At 36.7% G+C, this 21,036-nt stretch overlaps 1 protein-coding gene across 1 annotated transcript in view; it reads right to left on the bottom strand.

The window, feature by feature from the left end:
- QRFPR (pyroglutamylated RFamide peptide receptor) overlaps positions 1 to 21,036 on the bottom strand; it is a 55,391-nt gene that overhangs the window by 17,467 nt on the left and 16,888 nt on the right. Inside the window, exons 2-3 of the mRNA XM_021681491.1 lie at positions 3,304 to 3,462; positions 371 to 432 (exon numbers count right to left, since the gene is read on the bottom strand). Coding sequence (XP_021537166.1) covers positions 371 to 432; positions 3,304 to 3,462 — 221 coding nt within the window. The remainder of the gene's footprint in view (positions 1 to 370; positions 433 to 3,303; positions 3,463 to 21,036) is intronic.

The raw sequence follows: 21,036 nt of genomic DNA, 5'->3' as shown, positions 1-21,036 counted from the left end.
GGAGGGGTAGACGAACCATGAGAGACGATGGACTCTGAAAAACAAACAGGGTTCTAGAGGGGAGGGGGGTGGGAGGATGGGTTAGCCTGGTGGTGGGTATTGAGGAGGGCACATTCTGCATGGAGCACTGGGTGTTATGCACAAACAATGAATCATGGAACACTTCATCTAAAACTAATGATGTAATGTATGGGGATTAACATAACAATAAAAAAAAATTAAAAAAAAAAAACAAATTATTTTATTCCACTTGAAAAATTTTCAGTGAAATAATTGGGATCATACAAATTTGCTGGAAGAAATGAGATTATCATTGAGAGGGCTGGGAAACATTTCAATAATATGACTACCAATCCCAGTCCCGACCTACCTCAAGGCGTTGCACATGCCACATGGGTGATCCAACGATGACTGCCACCAGCCAAACCACACCTGCCAAAACATCAAAATCATCAGAACATGGCTCCATCAGTGAAGCAAAACACATGCATGCTTATGCATAAAGCACATGCGCTGATCATAAAGACTCCTTATATGCAATCATCTCTGCCCTCAAGCAGTGCAGGGGTCTACCTGTTCTCACGGCCACTCTTTCACCATCTTCAAAATTGCTGCTGGAATAGTCTTCCTGAAACATTTTTAAATGTTTAATTAAAACTCCTTAAAACAATAAACAATAAAACTCCTGAATAATGTTTTGGTGACTATAAGATAAAACCCAAACCCTTAACATGGTTCCTGAGGTTCTCTCACTTGCCCCTCTCTCCTCTTACATTTCTGTCCTTGTTCTTTAAACCAGAGTCCTCTACTGAGGAACTTAAATAGTTGCTTTCAGTCCCTATATCCCAGAATGCATTGAGCTGTTTTGTGCCCTGACACTGTCACCCTGGACTGGCACTTTATTCCCACTATCTGTGAACTCATTTTCCAGGACTTGACTCAAATGTCACTTCCTCTAGGAAATCGTTGAAGGCCACCATCATTTCCAGATAGAACTGACTGCTAGTTCCCTGTTGTCTCCATGTGCCCTCTAGTCATTTGCTGCCCTTAGTCATTTCTTTTCAACATCCTCTAAGCTCATTGAGGGCAAAGACAATGCAATTTACTTTTTTGTCTGTTTCCCCAAACAAGAGTCCAAGGAAAATTCCTGGCCCTCAGCAGATGTTGATCAAGCACCTGCTGTTTGGTTCTCAAACGGATGAATAACTTAAACATGATATAGATCACCATCTACGGTTTCTTCTTACAACTCAGTACCATTTATATTGAGCCTCATAACATGAGGCTTTACAAAAACAAACACTTAAAACATCAGAAACCAGAGTGCTCTTTCCAAATTCCCCGTCCTCCATGTTTGGTGAGGGAATTGCTTTAATGATGTGTCCTTAACCAGAAACAAAAGAGAATCTGAACAGACTAGGATGAGGCCAGAACCAAGAGACCCAACATCAATTCTGAGAGCAATTTCTTGGCTCAAATTCTTCCTGTTCTTTCTATATTGAGTAGCACCATTGAGAAAACAGTATATTGCCTTGGGTTTCAAGATACTGAGACTCACTTAAACTGTCACTGGGGTTTATTATAAAGAAACATATGAACTGGCACTGCCTATAGAGAGTCATTATTATTCAAAGATTTAAGACAGTTCTGACTCACAAATCAATCTCTCTCCACATTGCCATACACATATATTCTATTCTAGTCCGATCAGTATCTCATATTATCTTATGTCCAATCACTTTTCCAATCTTTAATAGAAATTCTGGAGGAATTGAGTCTGATTGGATTGACTTCATTGCCAGTCCTTCTGGGTTTACTGCCTGTTCAGGGATTGAAGGGCCAGGGTTAGATTTATATTACTGGTATAATCTGTGAACACTTGTGGGCAAGTGAGTCTGGCAGGTCGCTGCTGGTGGTGGGCCTGGGGGCAAAGCAGTCTCAGCTAGGAGGTACTGGGCATGAAGACAAGGCTGGTTCCCAGTGTAACAGAGCTAGAGAGAAGATATCAGGCAACACTGCACGAAAGTCCCATGGGGAGATGAGACTTCTTGGTTTAAAATCCTTTCTGTCTCCCATGACTTTTTTGAGTAGAAATTACCTTGACTTCCTCTTATTGACTTTGCCTTCAGATCTTGAGACTCTCTACTTCTCTTTCCTTTTTTTAATAACTTCCCTCCTCCATGTATTCCTTTTTTCACCGGCTTTCCACACCCACACATGCTTTTCAGATGTTTTGAAGGTGGAAAGATGTCAATTATTAAAAGCAATGAGGCCTTTGAATTGTTTGTAGGGAGGATATGCCATACATTTGAAACTAACTAACTAAAACTGATGAATATTTTCCCTGTTGATTTATCTATTCATTTCAAACTATGTAAAATGAGTTTGGCATTGCAAAGACTTCAGGAGTTCTTTCTGTAATTCTACTCTCCCATGCTGGCTAAACTCTTATAGCAGAAATAAATGTTTACTCATTTCCTCTCAAGTGAGATAGTAGTAAAAATTGCTCTTTGGTTATCGCATTAGTTGTTCCCTCAATCTCTCATTGATGAACTATCATACATTCAAACCACTGGGAAGCACATTAAAATTTTAAATGCCTCAATGATAATGATCGAATAGAGAAATTCTTCTCTCTTACTATGCTAGGTTTTAGGACATTGCTTCAAGTTTGCCACTTATCAAAAGGTAGCTGCTCATCATGACTTGCTGACTCAGGAACAGTTACAGCAAATTGAGGATTCAGGAACGCCTGAAGCAAAATTATGAAGTGGACGGAATTTGTGTTCGTCAGGCACCTCTAGCACTCAGCACCCAGGGATCTCATGAGCCCTGTGGACTTCTGCTATTGTGGCCTCACCACTGGGGCCACCTCTGAGCAGCACCCCTATTCTTTACCTTTCTAAAAAGCACCTTTCCTTCCCCTATCAAAATCCACCTGTTCTAAGAAGGGCATTTTAGTTTAGATGCCTCTTACCTGAGGATGACCGTTTACTAATCTAATAAATGTTAATGTAGTAATGCCACTGAAAGGTTATCTTAAATTAGCTGGAACTAGAGCTTAAAAGTTAAGACTTAAACTGAAGAAGTAACTCTGAAATGGGAGATTTTAAGTGTGGGGGTAGGCCTAAAGGAGAAAAGGAGTGAGGGTCAGGGTAAATGGGGAGAGGTCTAAAATCCTGAAGTTACACCCCGATGCCTACAAGCTAGACAAGAGGCTACCTGATCGATACGGTTCACTGTGAAGAAATTCTGTGTGTTCTGTAATAAAGAATGGCAATGCTGCCCCTGGTACATCCTCACCTAGCATGGTGAAGGCCCTTCTGTTGGTGTATTGCCACTTCATTTTAAAAGGATGCACAAGTCCCTGGTGCCTTTCCACAGCAATGCAGGTCATGGTGAGAATTTCTGTCATGATAGCAGTAGACTGGACAAATGGCAGCATCTTGCAAATGAAGGCACCTGCAACAAGGAAACAGGACAAGTTAAACATCAAGAGTAAAAGTTTTATCTGTGTCTCTGTAATTGTTGCAGTTAATTAATTCTGAGCCTCTGTTCAAAAGTTTTATGACTATAATTACATTATAGATTCAAAATAACTGAGAAAGGTTAGACTGGCTGATATTTTCTCTAAGTACCTAAATTATAGGTGATTACTTGTAAGAGGACAATGAAAAGGCAAGTAAGTATCTGGTTATTGATAATAGGCAGGAAAAAGAAAAATCAATGTGAGTCTTGCTTAAGAAAGAGCAAAGGCAGTGTGAACTAGTCTCCTGGAGTCTCAACCACACAGTCTTTGATTATTTCTTCTTTTTTTGTTCTCTGTCAAATCATAACAAAGGAAGAATTCTCACCAAAGACTTGGCTCTCTTCTTTTATTTTTTTATTCTCCTTTGACTTTCTGTCCACGACCTTACGTGTGGCTTACATCATTACACTCTTAACTGATTTCACTTTCTCCAATGCAAAGTCTCAAACTGGTGGCCCCTGGGCAAGATTTGGTCTGCACACATGCTTTGCATGATTTACACAATATTATTACAATATGTGAATACATTGTCAGCATTATGAAATGTTTACACTATCTGTCTTGCCCTTCAACCATTTATTTGTAACCCTGGTCTGGTGTTTCCACTCTTGAATCTATCCTGTTCATTGCTACCAAATTAACTATTCTGAATTATCACTGAATCAGAAGCTCAAGGAATATGAGAAGTTGGAAGAGACCTCAGAAGTCATGGAGTCCAAGCTCTCACCAAAACCAGAAATCGTCTTTTCAGCTTCTCTCTCAGATGCTCTGCCAAGCTCTGCTTAAACACTTGGAGAGGAGTCTTGCTTGCCAGCATACTCCCATCTCAAGCTGATGCTTGGCTTTTTTTTTTTTTTTTTTTTCTTCCGCTTAGAATGCTCTTCCCCCAGAGAACTCCCTCCCACCCTTCACCAAAGACTTTGCTCAAATTCCTCCTCAATGAGGCTGACCTGCTCTGACAGCGTATCTGTAACTAAGGTCTGCCCCATTCCCCTTCCGCCTCCTCTCATCACTCTGGTCTTATTCTACTCTTTTCCCATAACTCTTTCACCTTCCAACAGACTACATAATTTACTGACTGGCTTCATTGCTCATTAAAAGTTTCCCCATACCTTCCAGAATGTAAACACCCAAGAGTGAGGATTCTTGTCTGTTTTCCTCACTGACACATTTCAAGCATTTAGAATGGCACAAGAAGGATCTCAACTGACATTCACTGAATTGAAGATAATGAGTAACCCAGGAGGCTTTTGACCTTTAGAAGTGCCCGCATTCAACTTTGGAAAGGCTCTCACTGGAGAAAGTGCTTTTTAATTGTTCCACCCACTTCTTCCAGTTTCGCTTTCTGCTTTCTGAGAGTTTCAGAACTAACCAACTATCTTTTCCAAACATCAGCTCTTCTTATATTTGAAAGAAGCTTTCATGTCACTCCTAAGTCTTTTCCTTTCTGGTTGTCCCAGCTGTTCCTCATCTGACATGCTTTTCAGACCTTTCAATTCCTTGGACACCTTCCAAGGACTTCCTCTGGTTAGTAACTACACGATTCAGAAGGAAGGAAACCTACCATCCTCAAGATGGTGGCCTGGCTAAAGCAGAAACTGCAAGACTATATTGCCTCCTAGGGTCTGAACACCCTCTTCTGTGACTATAACTAAAATTTGCATCAGCCTTTTGTGCTAGAATTTTCACATGGTTGGTTTCTGTTGCACTTGAAATCAACTTGAAATAAACTGGATCTGTCCAATAGAAAATTATTGTTTTTATAGAAAATTTTTGTTAATCCAAGGTCTTGTGACTAAGGAAAAAAAATGTATTTAGATATCACTCTAGATACCCCCTTTCCAGTCCTTTTTGGAAGCTCCAAATTTCAACCCAAAAGCCAATCACATTCATTCTCATCCTCTGTTCCAGTTCCCCAAATCCCAACCCTGTTCAATGTTAAGGTCTTTCCTTATCTAGCAAGATAGTTTATATGCCAAGTGCAGAAATTTGCTTTCAATACTAATGTATTTCACTCTTTGAATACTGATCACACTGTGAAAGAATTAAATTACCTTAAATCCTGTTTTGGATGTGAGACTTTTATAAAGGAATATATGAATAAATTATTTATCTGAATATTTCTCCTTTTTTTGTTTTTGTTTTTAAGTCTGATGAGAATTTCTTCTATTCTTTTAACCAAGTTGTTTATTAAAAAAAGGAAAGAAATAGCTGGACAGGCTGAGGTTAAAGAAACACCAGAAGAAACTTTCCATGAAATGAAAACATGGACTCATTATCAACACAGTTTAGGTATAACTATCCAAACAACTAAGAATTATTATGGTAATATTCACTGTAGTCTTATCTCATGGTAGTGTTATCCATCCTAAATATACTCATCTTTCTCATAATAGCATGAGAAATTGGTCAACTGATCCCCTCCTATCAGGATGGACACACTGTGATCCTGATTCACCTGATCTATTAGTTAGCCACTCAGCCTTGATTTTATCATTTGTAAAAAGGGATTAATAACACCCATCTGTCATAGGACCAAAGTGTGTGCTTTATAAAATCACATAAATACCCAGCACAGATGTGTTTCTTAATAAATGGAAGCTCTTTTATCATCAGACAACCTGGTTAAAAGAATTGAGGTAAATTTGGTACATTTAGAGCTAACAGATTTTTTGTGAATAGATTCTAAACTACTCATTAAAGAACATATAGTTTTATAACATTTCCCAGATAAAGATACTGCAGCTCAAAAAATTCAAGCAATTTCCCCATGTCCACACAGCTGTTTATTGACAGATTAAGGCATGTGCCTAGGTCATCTGAATCCAGTTCTTTTCACTATGTCACCCTCACTTAACTTAATACACCCATGCTATGTGGCAGTTTTCCTGTCTCATAAATGTTTAATTATCTTATTTAATAATCCACTTGAGAATTTTGTACTGTTGTAGTAGTTCTATAATCTGTCATCTTATCCTTTTAATGCATCCAGACAGCATTAGCTCAACTCATCCCTCTGATATTTCTTCAACCAATATTCTACAAAATTACTGACAGTGTTTTCTTCTTTTTTAAAAAGAGTTTATTTATTTATTTATTTATTTATTTATTTATTTATTTATTTATTTGAGTGCGCAAGTGTGGGGAGGGGCAGAGGGAGAAGGAAAGAGAGAATCTCAAGCAGACTCCATGTGCTGAGCATGGAGCCCGATCCGGGGCTCGGGATCCCATGACCCTGAGATCATGATCTGAGCCTAAATCAAGAATTGGACACTTAACCAACTGAGCCACCCAGGTGCCCCCTGACAGTGTTATCTTGATTACATCGCCAAGTTTCTTCAATGTTATGGCATGGTATTTATCTGGGCTGAAGCTTTGAGTTCTTTAAAAAAATAAATAGATGCTCTTTTCCCATCTACTCACTTATCTTAGATCTTTATTTTCATTCTAACCATTTTGGCATGCTCTTTTTAAGTTTGGACATTATTTTCCAAGGTCTAGAAGACTAAAGCAAAATAGGCATTGAAGAGTTGTTGTTGTTGTTGTTGTTTTCTCTGTGCTTCATTAAATTTCCAACCCTCCCTTCCTTTTTCAGCTTCTTCTTCTGGTAATCTCTCTGATGAGAGAAGTCTGGCCCTTCCCAGGACCGGACACACACATATTCCCTGTGGGTGCTGCCTGTTGCTTGGGGAGATTCTCAACTCAGAGGCACAGAACTCTTGGGGTTGGTTGGGTTTGCATGATTGAAATAATGCTGCCTGAAATAAAAGAGGGTTGTTTGGTATGTAACAATCACTGTGACAGACATTCTTTATTTTTCATTTTTCATTTTTTCTTTCTTTTTATTAATTGAAATTTTTATGAGATAATTATAGATTCACATGCAGTTGTAAGAAATAATACAGAGAGATCCCTTGTGTAGTTTTTCCAGTTTCCTTCAATGGTAACATTTTGCAAAATTATAGTAAAATATTATGACCAAGATATGGACATTAATGCAATCTGCTGATTATATTCAGATTTTCCAGTTTTACTTAAGTCCTTCCTGTGTGTGTGTGTGTGTGTGTGTGTTCTATATGATTTTATTACTTGTGTAGGTTTAGGTATCTGCCACCACATCAAGATACTAAACAGTTCCAACACCCAAGGGTCCCTCCAGCTGCCCTTTTATAACCACACCCAAGCCCCTCCTGCCTCTGCCCATCCCTGTCCCTAACCACTGGCAATCTTCATTTGTCTTCTTCCATTTTTAATCTGTCTTCCATTTGTAAAATTTTCTAATTTCACAAATGTTACATAAATTAATACAATACATAACCTTTTGGGATTGTCCTTTTTTTCTTTCAGCACAATTCCCTGGACACTCATCCAAGTTTTTGCATGTATCAGTAGTTTATTCTTTTGTATGGCTTACCAATATTCCCCAGTTTGTTTAATCATTCATCCATGAAAAACATCTGGGCTACTTCAGTTTTTTACTACTACAAATAAAGCAGTTATGAATATTTGTGTACAGGTTTTGGTACACACAAGTCTTCATTTTTCTGGGATAAATGCCCAAGAATGTAATTTACAGGTTGTATGGCAATTGCATGTTTACATTTATAAGAAACTGTCTAACAATTTTCCAGAGTGGCTGTATCATTTTACATTCCTATTGGCAAAGTATGAGTGACCCAGTTTCTTCATATTCTTTTTTTGTAAAGATTTATTTATTTATTTGAAAGAGCAAGAGAAAGAGAGAGAAAGGGAGTGCACAGGTGGGAGGTGCAGAGACAGAGTCTAAAGCAGACTCTGTGTTGAGTGTGGAAGCTGACATAGGACTCAATCCCACAACCCTGAGACCACGACCTGAGCAGAAACCAAGAGTCAGACACTTAACCAAATGTGCACCCAGGCACCCCAGTTTATTCATATTCTTGTCAAAATTTAGATTTTTCATTTTTTAAATTTTAGTCATTCTGATAGCTGTAGAGTGATATCTTGTTTTTTTTTTTTATTTCCCTGATTTCTAATAATGCTGAACATGTTTTCATGTGTTTCTTTGCTGTCTGTATATTCTTTTAGATAAAATGTCCCTTCATATCTTTTGCTGTCTGTTTTCTAATTAAACTGTCTTTTCACAACTAAGGTTTAAGAGTGCTTTATATGATCTAGACACTAGTCCTTTGTCAGACAAAAGATATATGCTTTATAAGAATTTTCTCCCAGTCTAGCTTGTCTTTTCATCTCTTCACATGGGCTTTCACAGAGTAAGTGTTTAATTTTGATGAGGTGAGTTTATCAATTTTTCCTTTTATGCATTGTGCTTTTGGTGTCAGTTAAGAACTCTAAGAACTCTGTGTCCAATCATGAAGATTTTCCCATTTTTTTTCCTATAAGTTTTATAGTTTTGCATTTACTTTTAAGTCTATGATCCATTTTGAGAGAATTTTTATATAAAGTGTGAGATTTAAGGAGTTTTTGTGTGTTCTGTTTGTTTCTTTTGGCCTATGAATGTCAGCTGCTTCATCAATAATTGTTGAACAGGATAGTCCTTCCTCCATTATTGACATGCACTTTACTGAAAGCAGTTGAGCATATTTGTGTAGACGTATTTTTGAATTCTCTATTCTATGCTATTCATCTATCTCTGCCAATACCATAATGTCTTGATTACTTTATCTACATAGGAAGCTTTAATATCAGGTAAAGGATTCCTCCCACTGCACTCTTTTTTGTCAAGATTACTTTAACTTTCAGACCAGCAAAGCACACCTGGTTAAAGGTCCAAACACTCCCCACTGTAAGGAATGAGGAACTCTGTAGAGGAGGGACCAGTAAGAAAGAGCAGACAAAATACAATAGCAGAGTTCACACAGCATACACCAGCAACACTTCCTGAAGTCTCCTTTGTGGTTGTTGTTTTCTTTTTCTCTCTTCTTTTCTTTTTTGGACAAAATGACGAGACAGAGAAATTCACCCCAAAAGGAAGAACTGGACGTGGTACTCATAGCAAGGGATTTAATCAATACAGATATAAGGAAGATGTCTGAACTAGAATTTAAAACAACGATTATAGAGATACTAGCTGGGCTTAAAAAAAGCAGAGAAGACACTAGAGAATCCCTTACTGTAGAGATATAAGAACTAAAATCTAGTCAGGCTGAAATTAAAAATGCTATAACCAAGATACAGTCCCAAGTGGAGGCCATAAAATGAGGATGAACTAAGCAGAAGAACAAATCAGTGATAAAGCAGACAAAATGATGGAAAATAATAAAGCTGAGAAGAATATGGAAAGAAAACTATTAGATCACAAAGGCATACTTAGGGAACTCAGCAATTCCAGAAAGTAAAATAATATCCAAATTACAGGAATCCCAGAAGAAGAAGAGTGGGGAAAAGGGGCAGACGGTTTATTTGAAAAAATTATAGCTGAGAACTTCCCTAATCTGGGGGAGGAAACAGGCATTCAAGTCCAAGAGGCACAGAGAACTCTCCTCAAAAATCAACCAAAAAAGGCAACTCTATTGGGACCCCTCTCACTCTTGGGAGCTTTTTCTGTATCTTCACTTAATAAACTTCTATCCCTTTACTCGCACACAAAAAAATTAACAAAAATAGATCAACATAAGGACATATTATAGTGAAACTTGCAAATTACAAAGATAAAGAGAAAATCCTAAAAACAGCTAGAGACAAAAAGGTCCTTAACCTACAAGGGTAGACACATAAGGCTGGCAGCAGATCTGTCCACAGAGACCTGGCAGGCCAGAAAGGATTGGCATGATATATTCAACGTGCTAAATGGGAAAAATAAGCAGCCGAGAATACTTTATCTAGCGAAGCTGTCATTCAGAATAGGAGAGATAAAGCATTTCCAAGACAAACAAAAACTAAAGGAATTCATGAACACTAAACCAGCTCTGCAAGAAATATTACAGGGGACACTTTGAGCATAAAGAGAGACCAAGAGTAATGAAGACCAGAGAGGAATGGAGACAATCTACAGGAACAGGGACTTTACAGGTAACACAATGGCACTAAATTCATATTTTTCAATAATTACTCTGCATGTAAATGGGCTCAATGTTCCAATCAAAAGACACAGAGTACCAGAATGGATTAAAACAAAACAAAACAAAACAAGACCCATCAATATGCTGCTTACAAGAGACTCACTTTAGATCCAAAGACACCTCCAGACTGAAAATGAGGGGGTGGAGAACTATTTATCATGCCAATGGAAATCAAAAGAAAGCTGGAGTAGGCATCCTTATTTAGACAAACTAAATTTTAAACCAAAGACTGTAATAAGAGATGAAGGACACTATGTCATAATAAAGGGGTCTATCCAACAAGAAGATCTAACAGTTGTAAATATTTGTGCCCCTAACTGGGAGCAGCCAAATATATAAATCAATTAATAACAAACTTAAAGAAACTCATTGATAATAATACAGTAATAATAGGGGACTTTAACACCCCACTCACAGCCATGGACAGATCATCTAAGCAGAAGATCAACAAGGAAACAAGGGCTTTGGATGACACACTGGACCTTCACTTAACAGATGTGGACTTAACAGATATATTCAGAGCATTTCATCCTAAAGCAACAGAATACACATTCTTCCCAAGTGCACATGGAACATTCTCCAGAATAGTTCACATACTGGATCACAAAACAGACTCAACTGGTACAAAAAGATTGAGATCATACCATGCATATTTTCAGACCACAATGCTATGAAACTTGAAATCAACCACAAGAAAAAACTTGGAAGAACCACAAATACATGGAGGTTAAAGAACATCCTACTAAAGAATGAATGGATCAGCCAGGAAATTAAAGAATAATTTAAAAAAATACACAGAAGCAAATGAAAATGAAATCATGACAGTTCAAAACCTTTGGGATACAACAAAGGCGGTCCCAAGAGAGAAGTAGATAGTAACACAGGCCTTCCTCAAGAAACAAGAAAAGTCTCAAATACACAACCTAACCTTACACCTAAAGGAGCTGGAAAAAGAAGAGCAAATAAAGCCTAAATCCAGCAGGAGAAGGGAAATAATAATCAGAGCTTAAATCAATGATATAGAGATAATTAAAAACAAACAAACAAACAGTAGAACCAATCAATGAAACTAGGAGCTGGATCTTTGAAAGAATTAACAAGAATTGAAACTCCCTAGCCAGACTTATTAAATAGGAAAGAAAAAGGACCCAAATAAATAAAATAATGAATGAAAGAGGAGAGATCACAACCAACACCACAGAAATACAAACAATTATAAGAGAATATTATGAGCAATTATATGCCAACAAATTAGGCAATCTGGAAGAAATGGATGAATTCCTAGAAACATATAAACTATCAAAACTGAAACAAGAATCTGAACAGCCCCATAACCAGGAAATAAATTGAATCAGTAATCAAAAAATCTCCCAACAAACGAGAGTCCAGGGCTGGGTGGCCTCCCAGGGGAGGCCTACCAAACATTTAAAGAAGAATTAATACCTATTCTTCTGACACTGTTCCAAAAAATAGTAATGGAAGGAAAACTTCCAAACTCATTCAAGCCAGAATTACCTTGATCCCAAAACCAGACAAGCATCTTTAATACGTCGAGTCTTCCAATCCACGAACATAGTATGTCTCTCCATTTACTTATGTATTCTCTGACTTCCTTTATTAGCATTTTGCAATTTTCAGCATATAGGGCCTGTATGTTTTGTTTCATAGTATACCTAAGTATTTCATTTTCTTTGGATTAATTATAAGTAGTATTGTATTTTTCATTTGTTTCTGAATGTTACTTGTTAATATGTAGAAATACCATTGAGTTTTGTGCACTGATCTTGTATACTGTGACCTTGCTGAATTCACTTATTATAGGAGTTTTTGGTAGAGTCCTTGGAATTTTCTATGCAGAAAATAATGTCATCTGAAAATAAAGATAGTATTGTTTCTTCCTTTCCAAACTGTATGTCTTTTATTTCCTTTCTTTGCCTTTGTGCAGTGGCTTGAATTCTGAGAGCTATGTTACATAAGAGTGGTGAGAACAAACATCCTTGCTCTTAGAACAAAAGTATTCAGTCTTTTACCATTGAATATGGTGCTAGTTGTAGGTTTTTACATTTTACATTTTCTTTATCAAGTCGAGGAAGTTTCTATTTCTAACTTGCTGTGAATTTTATCATGAATGGTCCTGGATTTTGTAAAATGTTTTTCCTCTGCCAATTGCTATGATTATATGATTTTTCTTCTTTAGCTAATTACATTGATTAGCTATGGTAGATTACATTGATTATTTTAATAAATTTTGAGTCAATATTGAGTCAGTCTTATATACCTAGGATAAATCCCACTTGCTCATCCATATGTTGTTGGATTCTGTTTGCTAAAAACTAAGGTTTTTGTATCTAAGTTCATGAAAGATAGTAGCCTACAGTTTTCCCTTTATTGTATTGTCTCTCTCTGGTTGATTTATCAGAGTAATAAAGGCCTCATAAAATGAATTAATAATTGTTCCCTCCGCTTAAATTTTCTGGAAAAGTTTGTGTAAAGGTAGCATTAATCCTTTAAATGTTTCATAGAATTCTCCAGTGTAATTATCTGGACCTGGAGATTTCTTTTTGGGAGATTTTCAGGTGCAAAGTATTTTTTTGTCACTTTCGTTTTAAAAATGTCTTTTATTTTTTTTTAATTTTATTTATTTATTTATTTGAGAATGAGCGAGCAAGAGAGAGAGCACCAGTGGGGGAAGGGAGGAGGAGGCACAGAGGGAGAGGGACAGCAGACTCCCCACTGACCAGGGAGCCCAATGTGGGGCTTGATCCTAGGACCCCAGTATCATGACCTGAGCTGAAGGCAGATGCTTCACCGACTGAGCCACCTGGGCACCCCAAAAAATGTCTTTTAAATCACAGAATTATGAACATACGGTTTAAAATCAGAAGGGCTACAATGAAAAAGAATAGGTCTCTGCCCACCCTTGCTCACCTGCTGTCCTAGTCCCCAACACCTACTTGTTTTTAATTCTTCTACCAGGTAACTTCACATCTTGAAACAAAGTGCTTTAGATGCCTTTTCTTCATTTACTGATTTTACATGATATATATTGACTTTCTTCTAGGATAGATGGGCTTTTGGTTCACTTTTATCACCTCTTATTCCTTCTCCCTACAGCTTTTAATTTTCTTGTAGTAATAATACTCTTCAATAACTCCTTTGGAAAGGTTTTGGGAGATTATTTCCTAAATCCTTGCATGTAGATTCCTCTATCTTAGACTCATACAGTAATATACTTAAAATCCTATTCACTGGCCTATCAACTTCCAACAGTTTATCTTGTTCCCCACTTTGCAAGATAATGATATTCCACCTCCTTCCTCCTTTTCTTTCTCTCTTCTTCTTTCAAACTTCTGTCAGCTTGCCTTTACATTTACTTTATCAACCAGGATAGCTTTCCATTCTGTTTCATAGCCATATTAAGTCTTCTCCACTTGACCTACATTTTAATTATAAAAGATTAAAACTATAAACAGCATTTTCGTTATTATGACTAAACACTATAATGACAAAGCCAACATGTATGTTCCAAATACATTTCTTTTTCTCTGATTTTATAATTATGATCCTTGTTAACTTACTTATTGCTCTAAAGTATGCCATATTTTAATCTGGGCCATAACTTTCTTGCAGAGCATTTTTGTTTATTTAATTTTTCCTGGAGTTTTTTATTGCATTTTTTTCTATTTGGAAGAAGAAACATGTACATTCTTTCAACACATTCTAGTGGTTTATAGTGTGACCTCTGGAATTACTGCCTATGTTTAGATCTTGGATCTACCACTAGTTAACTGTGAGACCTAAAGGAAATTATCTTACTTCTCTGTGTCTTGGGTTTTCTTATCTTTAAAGTAGGTGATGATAATAGTACTTGTCCCATATAGCTGTTAGAAGATTAAATGAAATAATAAGTATAATGTGCTTACAACAGTGCTTAGCACTATGTGAAAGTGCATTCATGAATGTTAGCTACATTTATTGCTGTCATCATCACCATCATCATCATCCTCATTACTCTTACTATTATATCTCAACTTTTCACATAGCATATTTACTGCAAATCAATTACAAATGGTGTTGGGAAAACTAGACAGCAACATGCAAAAGAATGAAACTGGACCACTTTCTTACACCATACACAAAAATAAATTCAAAATGGATGAAAGATCTAAATGTGAGACAGGAAACCTTCAAAATCCTAGAGGAGAACACAGGCAGTAACCTTTCTGACATCAGCCATAGCAATTTCTTACTAGATATGTTTCCTAAGCCTAGGGAAACAAAAGCAAAAATGAACTATTGGGACTTCATCAATATTTGTTCTTTTAAGATTCTTCTAGAAGACCTCTGACTAACAAATTTTTTTAAGATTTATTCATTTATTTTCGAGAGAAAGAGAGCATGAGTGGCAGGGGCAGAGGGAGAGGGAGAGAGAATCTCAAGCAGACTCCATGGAGCTTGATGTAGGGCTCAAGCTCACGAACCTGAGACCACAAGCTGAGCCAAAACCAAGAGTCAGATGGTTAACTGACTGCGTCACCCAGGTGCCCCTACTGACTTCCAATTTTGATGACTGAAGTTTTTTAATTGTTTTTTTTTTTTTTAAGACTGCTGTATAGCTATTATCTTAAAATTCATTCTCATTGGATTCCTTCTCCACTGTTTCTTTAATTTCATGGCTTCTTATTTCTTGTGTTTCATGTGAATATTTTTCAAGTAACTTCTTCAAAATAATGATTTTAAAGTAAGCTCTTTAAACTCTTGCATATCCGAAAATGGCTATAATATGACTTTAAATTCAATATCATCTTCTTTTGGAATATTGAAGACCTTGCTTTATTGACTTTTAGCGTGAATGCATTTTTATTGTCCATCTGATTTTTTCTCCCTTACAAGTATCCTGCTTTACTATTGGGAAGCTTTTATTGATCTCTTTGTAATTGGAATTTTGTGATCCAAATTCCAAAAATTGGAATTTTTGAAGCATGTGTCATTTTTTACTCTTTCTCTTTGGCCTTGTCTGCACCTTTAGAATTTCGAGACTTCTTACTCTTTTATTTCTGTGCTTTTATTGTGTGGAATGCCTATTAATCAGATGTTGGAATTCCTGGATTGATATTCTTATGTTTACCACTTTTGTTTATATATATTTTTTGCCTTATAAATTCTCTTTGTCTATTTGCTCCACATTATGGAGATTCACTTGTCTTTGTCTTCTAACTCTTATAATTTACATATTAATTCAACAGTCATATTTTCACTTTTAAGAGTTTTTTCTTATTCTCAAAAGTGTTTCTTTTCAGAGAAACTTCCTCATGATTTATGAAGTCAGTATCTCCTTAAATCCAGACATCTCCTACTCAACATTGGTAACTCCTTCGTGAAAAGGAGATATTGTGTGTGAAATGTGCACTGGTAGCCTATTTCCCATTATTTAAAAAGCCAAGTTAAATTTCCAACACATTTCAAGCGTAACTTGTAACTAAAACACAGTAAAACCATCATTTACTATATAAAATGTTTAAAATAATGCTCTTGACACAAAAACAGAATGGTTGTAATCAAATGGTATGTATGTATGCTGCTCTGTATCAGCATTTTCATGGTGCATCATAAATATTTCTTTTTCAAGAAGGCATAGCAAATAGCAAACATTAATAAATACGTTAGAAAAATGAAGGTAAAATTTGCAACAACAGTGGGACAAATCCTTGGATGTTCTGTTATTCATGAAGAAAGGAACGGCCCAGAAACTTGAAAGGAGAGGGGGTTTGAGTATAATCATTGTCATTGGTGGTGAAAAGTGATGTCATGGGTAAACTGGGTTGCAAAGGTACAATTTCAGGCAAACTATGAGACTCAAAAGCTGACAGATTCTTTATCGCTCTTATACTGAGGTAGGGAGTCCTAAATGGATCTTCAGGGAGGCAGAACAGAGTTTATTTACTCTCCTCTAGTTCATGTTTATAGAATTCTTTGCATGTCATTATAAGAAATATCAAGCAATAATATCTCCACCACCTTCAAAGATAATTATTATCATTAATAATTATCAAATTATTTTCAGCAAGCAATATCTAGTGGTTTAATTATATGCTTTCCAGGTTATCACTGTGATTAACTTTTCCAACTCATATTCTTTTTTAAAAAAATATTTTATTTATTTATTTGACAGAGAGATGGAGGGAGAACAAGCTGCGGGAGTAGCAGAGGGAGAGGGAGAAGCAGGCTCTCTGCTGTGCAGGGAGCCTGATGAGGGGCTTGATCCCAGGTCTGGGATCACGACCTGAGCCAAAGGCAGTTGCCCAACCGACTGAGCCACCCAGGCGCCCCCCCCAACTGATATTCTAAACAAGTTCAGTACTTGTTAATTTGTCAGCATGATATTTAAAGGATTCTTCAACATCTTCTTCATCCACCTCTTCTCAAACCAGTCTTCTTTGCAAGAGTTAACAAAGAGTTGCAAAGAATGGCTCAATTGCAAAGAATGTATAAAATGATGTGATGCTTCCTCCGATGTCAGCAACATTTGGCACACACATCCCTTTGTGGACACTAGGCATGCTTTTCAAAACATCTATTTGTAACTTTGATGTTCTACCAACTATATTTGGAAGATAGCTCAAGAATTTTTCGACGTATCATTTTTGTTTAAAATGTTTTATTAATTTGGGGGACATAAGTTTTTCTTATGTAAACATCAGCTTAAAAATTGTGGCACTGAATGACACATTTATTGTAGAAGTTCAAGACTTAAAAACAAATTGGGGGCACCTGGGTGACTCAGTTGGTTAAGCATCTGACTCTTGATCTCAGCTCAAGTCTCCATCTCAGGGTCGTGAGCTCAAGCCCTGCATTAGGTTCCACATCCTACTTAAAAACAAAACAAAACAAATACTAATTCCACTGGGAAAATATTAAATGAGAAGACATTTTTCAGGATATGTCTGTAAATATAAAAATACTACTTAGAGTTTTATTTCTAAATATATTTATAAATAATCCATTTCTTCTAATTTCATTTATGTCTTGTTCCCTTTTATTCTGCAAACTTTCTTCAAACTGTCTACAAATCCTTAGTTGCCTTTACATATTTAAGAATGTGGCAGCATGAAAGACAACTGGCATTCTGTGTGTACATGGGCTGGAGTGATCCCCAGAAAGACTTTGATTTAGGATGAGTAGGGACTTAACAGATTGCAAAACCTTCAGGTTTTTCTTTGTGGAGCCAAATCTCATACTAATTCTGTAGTTCTGCTCAGAGTGCTTCCTTCAATTACTTTATAAGAAGAATTTTCTGGGTGTACATTTGTGCCAGAAAACAAGTTCAGTACAGTAAAATTGTGTCTTATGGTATTTTTCTTCTAATTTTCATTATTCTAATAGCTACAAATACTATTCTAGAAAAAGAACTGAATTGGTTTTTTTCCTCTCCACTAATGGCAATAATAAGACTTTCAAATAATAGAATTAAATGAGCCCAGATTAAACATTAGGGTAATAAAGCAAAAAGCTATAGACAACATTCTAGATATTACTTGCCAATATTGTTTTAATGCATATTTTTCTTTCGTTGTTTCTCAATCAACTTTAGTTCAACATTTTGCTTTTGGTTTTTAAATATTTTGACTCCTTTATCCTTGACTGTATTCAAACTGAATTGTTTGGAATACTACTTTGTAATGAAGTGTTTATTTGTGGAATATTAATGTCTGCTCTCTTTCCATGAAGAACAGCTGGGAGTGTTTATGTTTTGTCTTGCTCTGTATTCAAAAAGCCTTAAGTAGTATATGACCCACAGGTGAATGAATGAACAAATGCATGAATGAATGAGAAGACAGAATATAGATGAATTCTTGTTATAGAGTTAATTTGATGTCAGCTTGACTGGATCATGGGATGCCCACATATCTGGTTAAGCAATATCTCTGGTTGTGTCTGTGAGGACGTTTCCAAAAGAGATTAGCATTTGAATTGGTGAGCTGAGTAAAGCAGATGGCCCTCCCCATGTGAGTGGGCATCTAATCTGTTAAGAGCCTAAACAGAACTAAAAGAGGAAGGTTGAATTTACTCTCCGCCTGACTGCCTGAGCTGAGAAACTGATCTTCTTCTACCCTGGAGGTCCCTGATTCTCAGCAGTTCAGACTCAGACTGGAATCTACACATTGGGTCTCTGGCTCTCAGGCCTTTGAACTATCACCCCCAGTGGTTTTCCTGGGTCTCTCCAGCTTGCAGACAACAGATTGTGGGACTCTTCAGGCTCCATAACTATATAAGCCAATTCTAATAATAATAATAATAATAAAATTAGTTGTTTCCCTAGAGAAGCCTGACTAATATGTTATCTTTCATCTCTTTCTCTGCACTGCTCTCATTAACTTCTGGAGTTTTGCAACAGCATGAAATTCCATCTCTGCTCTCCTCTGCTCTCTCTTCTTTTGTCCCTGTTTAGTACCCTATAGCAGCCAGAAGTGTCCTTGGCTGAGCCACTGATGATGATGTTCAAAATTAAAGGACTAACTTCCACTCTAGTAACGTTTATTGAGCATTTACCATGTGTTAGGTACCGTTCTAGCAAGCATTAACTCAAGCCATGAATGCCATAAAGTCCTCACAGCAACACTGTAAGGTAGAAATTGTTACTATCTCCAGCTGTAGAAAGAAATGAGGACTAAAGCAAATTCCCTAAGGTCATTGCTATATTCCATAGTGATACAGTGAGCAGTCTGGCTCCAGAGTCTATGCTCTTTGCCACCCTGAAAAACAGCCCCTAAATCACAGGTTTTCAAGAACTAGTGCAGGCCTTACAAAGAAGTGAGTATTCAGTGTATCTCAATGGTTTGGAAGCATCAATGCTATTCTTTTAAATTACTTCACTACTTGCCAAATTAACACAACTTTATTCTCTGCCTGTGTGTATATTTAGACTTAAAGATGTTGATTATCTCCATTCCTTCTTCTCTACATCTCATCTCTATATTCTTCACATTTCCTATTGCTTTCCCACCCTGTTTTTCCAAACATTAGTTTTTCAAATCTTATTGGGGTAATGTTTTTCTTTTCTTTTCTAAGATTTTATTTATTTATTTGAGAGAGAGAGAGCACGAGTGGGCGAGGGGCAGGGAGCCGACACAGGTCTCCATCCCAGGGCCCCTGACCCCAAGATCATGACCTGAACTGAAGGTAGCTGCTTAATCTACTGAGCCATCAGGTGCCCCTGGGGTAATGTTTTTCTAAAATTTATTTGAATGGTGGGGCTCCTATGCTATAATTTACTGATCTCTAACTTCACACAGTCTAAAAATTAAAATATAGTATCCAGAAAGAGTACATACTTTTTTTTTTCCCGTAAAAGCTGTTTTTATTGCAGTAATAAAAAACAGAGAGCTAGGAGGCCCTAGGCAAAAATCCTATATAAGACAGCCATTCTTCCACTTAGCCACCACTTGTGTCTTCTGCCATAATCTAATCTAAACAGTTCTCCTTTGTCACAGTCTCATTTATACCCACACATTCCAAGAGGAATAAAATACTACTTTATTAGCAACTAACCAGAGGTAAATCAGTGTTTCAATTATCTGTGTTCCTTATAAATTGCATCATCAATTTCTCCAGTTTAGTAACCCAGTTGTGAGAGTTGGCTGAACTGAAGTATAGTCACTGTGTAGCAATAAGCCCGAATCATGGTGTTGCTGAGTCCTGCTGGGTTATAACCTGTTCATGGTCAACTGTACTTGCTCTAACCAGACTCCCTTTCCAGCAATGGATTTGACCAAAACCTACAATAATGAGAAATACCTTTCCATTACACATATACATACACACATGTAAATATGTGTGTGTGTGTGTATATATATATATATATATATATATACACACACACACACACACCCAAAAGTTTTACCATGTAAATGTTCTTTGATATTCTATATTCTAATAAATAATTTGTTTTTTTTTCTCAATTGCTAATCCTGACTAACCAAATAATTTCCTGACTCATTAAGACATTGCAACTCCTAGTTCGAAATTCACTGCCCTAGAACAGAGATGCCTCTGCTCCAAAATGACATTCAAACTCCTTAACATAGCACTAGAAGGCTCTTCATGATCTGTCTTCCTTTCTCTCCAGTTTCATCTCTCACCACTCCCCCTTTGAATGCTAAAGTCCAGGCCTACAGAACTACTTATATTTTCCGGGAAGCCTGATGTCTCTCAAAACCTTTACAATATCTACATGGTGTACCGTTCACCCTTGTCTCTAGAGTTCAACGTAGTGGCTGGCTTATTACTATATTCAATAAATAATAGTTGGATGAGTAAATGCGTGAATAAATGAACAAATGGAAAAGGTCTTTCAGCATCTAAAGAATATACTTTGACAATAAAATCCCATTGATTTCATTGTGAAAACCCGGACATTGGTTACAGAAAGGAGAAAAAGCATTTCAA

The sequence above is a fragment of the Neomonachus schauinslandi genome, chromosome 2 (assembly GCF_002201575.2).
Source record: "Neomonachus schauinslandi chromosome 2, ASM220157v2, whole genome shotgun sequence".
NCBI classification, from domain to species: domain Eukaryota; kingdom Metazoa; phylum Chordata; class Mammalia; order Carnivora; family Phocidae; genus Neomonachus; species Neomonachus schauinslandi.
Note: the sequence above shows the minus strand (reverse complement) of the source record. Positions and strands in the feature narration are given on the sequence as shown.